This window comes from Seriola lalandi, unplaced genomic scaffold (assembly GCF_002814215.2).
Source record: "Seriola lalandi dorsalis isolate HSWRI2012SDOR001 ecotype SW California unplaced genomic scaffold, Sedor1 jcf7180002054544, whole genome shotgun sequence".
NCBI lineage: Eukaryota > Metazoa > Chordata > Actinopteri > Carangiformes > Carangidae > Seriola > Seriola lalandi.
In genome coordinates this window covers 2,967,121-2,973,679 of record NW_019525097.1, presented here as the reverse complement: position 1 = coordinate 2,973,679, position 6,559 = coordinate 2,967,121, and the positions used below count along the sequence as shown (strand labels likewise).

General features: G+C 40.5%; 2 protein-coding genes across 2 annotated transcripts; both read right to left on the bottom strand.

Moving 5' to 3' along the window:
• Nucleotides 1-2: 2 nt before the first annotated feature.
• grem1a (gremlin 1a, DAN family BMP antagonist) lies at nucleotides 3-1,584 on the bottom strand. Its single transcript, XM_023415200.2, has 2 exons — nucleotides 1,478-1,584; nucleotides 3-1,313 (listed from the first exon to the last, which is right to left on the bottom strand). The coding sequence occupies exon 2, from the start codon at nucleotides 1,303-1,305 to the stop codon at nucleotides 766-768; it is 540 nt and encodes a 179-aa protein (XP_023270968.1). The 5' UTR covers nucleotides 1,306-1,313; nucleotides 1,478-1,584; the 3' UTR covers nucleotides 3-765.
• A 117-nt stretch (nucleotides 1,585-1,701) lies between these two features.
• Nucleotides 1,702-6,094, bottom strand: scg5 (secretogranin V). The gene is made up of 6 exons (XM_023415199.2): nucleotides 6,017-6,094; nucleotides 5,379-5,604; nucleotides 4,628-4,777; nucleotides 4,285-4,397; nucleotides 3,776-3,829; nucleotides 1,702-3,509 (listed from the first exon to the last, which is right to left on the bottom strand). Exons 2-6 carry the CDS (start codon nucleotides 5,602-5,604, stop codon nucleotides 3,378-3,380), a joined length of 675 nt encoding a protein of 224 aa, XP_023270967.1. The 5' UTR covers nucleotides 6,017-6,094; the 3' UTR covers nucleotides 1,702-3,377.
• Nucleotides 6,095-6,559: the final 465 nt, after the last annotated feature.

Sequence of the window (6,559 nt, the reverse complement as noted above, 5' to 3'; positions counted from 1 at the left end):
GGTGATGTAAAAGCTTGAAAAATGTTTTATTTACAAGCATCATTACAATACATGATACACATATTATACACAGTCGTAAAATGAAGTGGCATTTAGCAGTGCAGGTCGTAGAAAAAAAAGAAAAAAAGAAAATCTTTTATATCATGAAAGACCTCGACTTTTACATCCCACACAGTGGAAACAATCAAAGCATCCAAGTCCTTTGAAGATGTGTCCTCTTACATTTCCTGCTAAGTCTTGCACGTCCACCAGCCTGTTTGTCTACAAGAAATAAGACACGATGAAGAATTTAGCTTAAACCCAAGCGCTTTGGCACTCAAGGTCATGAGAAACTTTGGCAAAGTCCCTGCATCTAAAACCCACTGCCAACAAAACCTCTCACTCACACACACACACACACACACACACACACACACACACACACACACACACACACACACACACAAAGACTGTGAAGTAATGACTGAGAAGTGACTAGATATTTTTTCAGTGTGATAAATTAATAGTTGCAGGTCAAAATATCACCATAAAGGGAACCTGACACCTCAATCAACCACCTATGTTTATTATCTATCAGCAAATGTAGTGGTGTATTGCTGAATATCCTCTTTCAGTAATAACCATAACAAAGGCTCAGGTATGTTCCTCACCACTTTATTCTCATGTGTCCAAGCAACTTCTCCCTTTTTTATTTTTCTATTTTTGCAAAGCTGCATTTTTCCTCCCTCGGAAGAGAATACTATCTGCCAGCATGTGTGTTTCCGTCTAGTCCGTATCTATGGTTGTGCAGCGGCACTGCTTTACGCGCTGCACCCGTTTCTTCCTGGTGCTCGGCGTTTGTCCCGGGCAAAAGAGGGTGTACGTGACGGTGCTGAAGGTTTTGGGTTTGCAGGCAGAGCAGGACTCAAAGGCGTTTCCGTCCTGGTAAATGTGCCGCGGGATGTAGAAGGAGTTGCACTGTCCGTAGCAAAACCGGTTGATGATGGTGCGGCTCAGGCAGCCCTCCTCGCGGATGGTTTGCTTGAGCGGCTGCGTCTTGCACCAGTCCAGCCGCAGGTACCGACGCTCCGTGACGTGCAGCGCCTCCTGACTGGACTCCAGCACTTCGTCCGTTGAGGTTACGGGCCCAGACCCGCGGGAAATTAATCCGCCGATGGGGGGTTGTAGACATCTCTCCGATTCATTTGGATTGTATTTGTTTGGATGTGGCAAAGCGCTTTGAAAGGTCGCAGCATCTGTTCTCCTCAGCGGGCAGAGCAGCAGCACCAGAACCACTGCACAGATCAGCACTGATGATGTCCTCATCGTTGAAGCTGAAAGGAAAACAAAATACAAATCAAGTCATTGATGGAGAGCTTTTACGCACAGCTTTTACGCATGAATTACGCACCAGCATTTCCACCCAAAACACCATCTGAACACGATGGATTGTTAATTAAATCGAAAAAACAAAATCAGTAAAACTAAGTTGAGTTACCTGCTGTTTATTTGAGCTCTTCACAAGAAAACTGTATCAAGTCAGACAGTTAACAGCATGTGTTTCTTCTTCAGCTCCTGCGTCCTCTCTAGTGGCCTCAAGAATGACGCACAGGGCTTTTGTAAACTGTCTTGAGTTTCAGAGCTTCAGCAGAACACGCCCCCAAACCCTGATCCTCACTTAATCTGTCTGAAGAAGGGGGAAAATAAATCCTCCTCCAAACGTTTTCAATGCAGATAAATCGTTTATTTGACTTTACAGAACAAAAACAGAACACAAACATATTTGGCAAGATGAAGTGAACCGAGAGAGATTCCTGCGCCTGTGGAGACTCATGTTTACTGCAGTACAGTGAAGTGAACAGATACAAGTCAGAGTAATCTCTAAAATATTTCCCATGCTACAGTGAAGTCACTGACAATTCTCCCTTACATGACAAAAGCAAAGCTACTCTTATTTATTTATTTATTTATAATTAAGGTTTAAGAATATGATCTGTATTGAATCTTCGCTTCAAGACACAGAGGTGATTAACTGCTCATATCAAGACATAAAAAAATTAAACATCAGTGTGAGTAAACTGATCTTTTTACAGTCATGAATAATAACTTTCTGATTCAACATTCCTCCAAAGTAATATATCTTTATACAACTCCTTCTTATAATACAGCTGTAGATATACTGTCAGGGAAGAATTTAACACCATATATTCTTGTATTTTGGGTTGAATGGTTGAATCTAAGGCAAAGTGACTTTTTTATATTCCTTAAAAATCTGAAAAAGTAAAATATATTTGCTTCAATCTTGGGTTATTCTAATCAGATACCTACAGGAGAACTGAAGTTAGCACTCTACTGTACAGCTGCTCTTTGATCAGAGTGATCACAGTTTCCTTTTAGCGCTTTAAGGTTCGTTCTTGACCCTCATAAGAGCAGCTATCCAATGAAATCTAAACACAAAGTCCAACCTACTTGTTGTTTGCAAAGCTTTGATCTTCAGAAACAACAAGATGAGAGAGATAATTACCTGGCAGCAATGTTGATAACCGATTAATTGTTTAGGTCACTTTTTAAGCAAAAATGCCAAAAACTCACTGACAGCAGCTTCTAAATTATTAATATTTGATAGTTTCCCAGTTTTCTATGATAGTAAACTCGACATTTTGGCCATTTGGGAAATAATGATAATTTTTCACAATTTTTGTCATTTTTTACTGAACAATCAGAAAAAAAGGTAAATTCCACTAATAGTGACGGTATATGTTGGTTGCTCCTATCTTTGAATAATACGACCTTACTCAAGGTTTTTCTGTGTATTAATTACTTAACATAGGAAAAACTAACTAGATGACAGCTTTACAAGAAATGGATACAACAGAACCTAAAACTAGATTTGTACACAGAGTCTCTCTTTAAGACTTAAAAGATGGAGGACTGTCACAGTGGCTGATGGTGAACTTCAGTGGTGCAAATTTTGATCTTCCCAGGGGCTCTTGGGGCTCTTGGGGCTCTTGGGGCACATGGGCAGTTGCCCACTTTGCCTGTTTGGTGATCAAGCTTTGCCCATGATGACAGCTGGGTGTCACTGTTTCAACAAAACCCACGAATTTTGTTTCCATGGGTCTTGCATTGTAATGCCTATTTGTTAAAAATAAGGACAGAGATACAATATGTTGTGCCAATTACTAAATAAGATCTGCGCTAATTAATATCTTAGCAATATCATAAAAACATTTCATACTTCCCATCTTTTCTCTACTTTACCATTTCTTATTTCACAGTACCTGTGCTGAAGTCTCTTTTCCATTGCTTGTTAACCCAAATGCTCAAATATGTGGTGTTAAAAACTTTTATCTGAGAGTATAGTTTAATATTACAGTGAGTGTTGCAGATGCAGGAGTTTAGGTTGTGGATTTGGTGGCAGCAGAGACGGTCGGTGCTTCCTCCTCCTCCTCTTCCTCAGAGAAGTGAGGAACAGATTTCTTGGCGACCACATTGTCCAGCCTCTGGCCCATTAAATATGGGTTGACACTCTGCGGACGGGTGGAGACAGAAATATGAGTGTAAACATGAAGACAAACAAAATCTGAGGGAAAACAGTGAGAGAGAGAAACGTCTTAACTTAAGAAATCCTCAGTGAGATTCTTAGCTCGTTCAGAAAATATCACTTCACATCTAGATCAGTGAGTTTAAGAGGACATCAGTCTCTTCAGGGGGTAAACATCAGTGCTGGTGATGTGGTTTCTAAGACTTAATCCTACACAGCAAAAATGAAAAAGACAACCATGAAACACTATACCCTTTTTCTTCTTTTCGGTCCTCCCTTCAGTTTTTGGTACAAAAGCTCCTTGTTCTGAGAGGAAACACAGAAAAACAAAAAGTTTACAGACATAAAATCATGTATCTGTTTTACAGCCACTCTCTTTGTTCCTAAATTATATTCAAATTGCCTCTTAAAGGAATAAAAATTCTCAAAAGGGTGACTTGATGCAAGCTTGTCTTCATTTCATCTTTAAGCAAGTAAGTTGCTTTAGACAAAAACATCTGCCAAATGGAGTGATATTAATGCTGTAGGAGTCTTGCTGTACGTGTTTTAACTGGTACATGTGCGCCTGAAATGGTGTCTCAGGTATTCCAGTGGGTAAAAGCAAGCGTACTTAATTTGCAGGTGAAGGAAAATGGGACAACTCTGTGTTAATGAGGTATTTGTGCGTTTGATAATAAGTCAACCATTTAAACATTTGCAAGTTCCAACTTTTAAAATATGAGGATGTGCTGCTTTTTGAGGCAGTCCTACTCTGTACTCACCCACTTCGCCAGGGCTGGGTAGTCATGCTCTGGGTCAAAGAGGTGCTGGTGTTTCTGAAACTCTCTGCTGAACTCGGCCGTGTCCGGAGCGTTTTCCAAACACCCGTCTGCTACTGTAAAATGTGAGAAGGCACAGACGGAACGCACAGAGGATGCATTATCTTAAATGTTCATAGTGTAAATAAATACAATAAAAAAGCAAACAGACAGAAAAGCAACTCTGCCAGCATTAATAGCAACATTTGCCCCTATTTCAGTTTCAAAGTAGCAGGTATGCTGCAAGTAATTCACTTTATCCTGCTGGTTTTACAGATGCTAGTATGTTAAAATAAAGACTTTCCACCTGTCTTTCCCAGGGGGCAGGGGTTTGGAGGGTCTGGGTATCCGTGGTCATCACTGAAGTCTTTGGGAACATTGTCGCCCGTCAACTCAGCCACAATGTTTGGGATGTTTCCATAAGGGCCGAGGTGCTGCAGTCCCTCATGAGCACCACCTTGTGGAAGAAAACAAACACTACAATCACTACAAATACAACTGCACCATCAGCTACGTTAACAGGCATCATGTAGCCTACCTATTTTCCAACAGCATTTCACATATATACCATTTTATGAGTTGGTTCAGCACAGGATTAAACTTGATATAAAGAAAATGTAGAGCAGTATCTCTATAATGATTGATAAGTAATTATATTGATATTACTTGAAAACAACATTTTAATTTGTGTTGAAAAACGTTAACTCAGGTAGGATGTGGGGGGTCTAGAAAATATAAGAACACTGTGCTGAAATGTAATTAAAAGAGCCACATAATGCACATTTTAAACCCATTTTAGGTTCATCACCACATGACGTAATAGAAAAAAAGCACAAAACAACTAATAAATCAGCAGCAATAAATACAAGGCATGGAATAGGCACATCCCCAATAACAATAAGCTCATTGCTTCCCTATCATATCAGTGTTTCAGAGCGTCATAGAGTCAGAGAGTTAAAAGGAGGGAAAAAGGCATAAAATAAGAAGAAGAATTCCTGTTGCTTTGAAAATATACTTTACTAGACTCTATACTTCATTATAAATCCATCCCAACTCACCCTGTATGCTCTGAGGCCCGACGATGTTGGTGGCCTGATGTGCGGGATACTCCACCCTGGGCCGAGCGATGCCCAGCTGTTCCATGACACCGTGCAGGAGACGCTGGATGTCGGCCTCGGACACCTGGTCCGCCGTGCGGGGGCTGCGGGCCGGAGCTCTGCCGAGCTGCAGCCACAAGAGGAGGCCGAGCAACGATAACCGCACCGCCGAAGCCATTTGTGTCATCTGCGGGGAGAAAAACACACATCAGACCGTACCGTGCAGAAGATGGACAGGCGTGTGATCATGTGCAAACACAGCTGCATTTTTACTGTTAAACACATGACAGGATAATTAGACAATATAAATGGAAAGGGTGGTTCTGTCATTATGGTTAATAGAAACCATAAACGGCAGCCTATTGTCTGTAAACTGAATAGCCTAAAGCCTTGGTGCGACACTTGCTCTGTAAACAGAGCCATTAATGCTGATGGAAACAGTCTATAAATAGCCTGCATGGTCTATCTATCAAACAGTGAAAACACCATAGTTCACTATAAAAGCTGCGTTTAAAGACATTTATTTGATGATATACTTGATTTCATTCCTAGTAAACTTCACAAGTGATCAAAATAGAGATTTGTTTATTTGTTCTTACCGTGATGATGGAGGGACCTGCCGTTTGCACGAGACCCTATCAAGACCCTATCAAGCTGGACATACGGCCCATTTCCGGTTTCCAAAATAAAAATGTAGATAAATAAAAACTTCACAAACAATAAAAAACGACTTAAAATTTAATTTCACTCCACTTCACAGCCAAATTAAACCTGGCCTACTTTAATTCAGCATTATTATTCAAATTGTCATCTATGTATTTTCTTGTTTAAAAATATTTGCCTCCATGAGACATTTTTATGACTTTATTTTGAAGGATAATACTGAGTTTCCGGTGTTATTGATGTCATTATGCAACCTTGTTAGAAAAAGCTATTAGTCTTGCTTCACGGTTCAGATGCAGTTGCTAGGAAACCCCCTATCATTGGCTCCAGTGCCAGTTGCTGGTTCAGCCCACACAGCAGCACTGCACGACCAGGAGGAAGTCCCAGCATCAGACACCATCAAAACAGTTTGTTTATGTTATAAATCTGTTTCAGACAAGAACAACTTCTCTGTGATTATCTTCAACTACCTTCAAGGG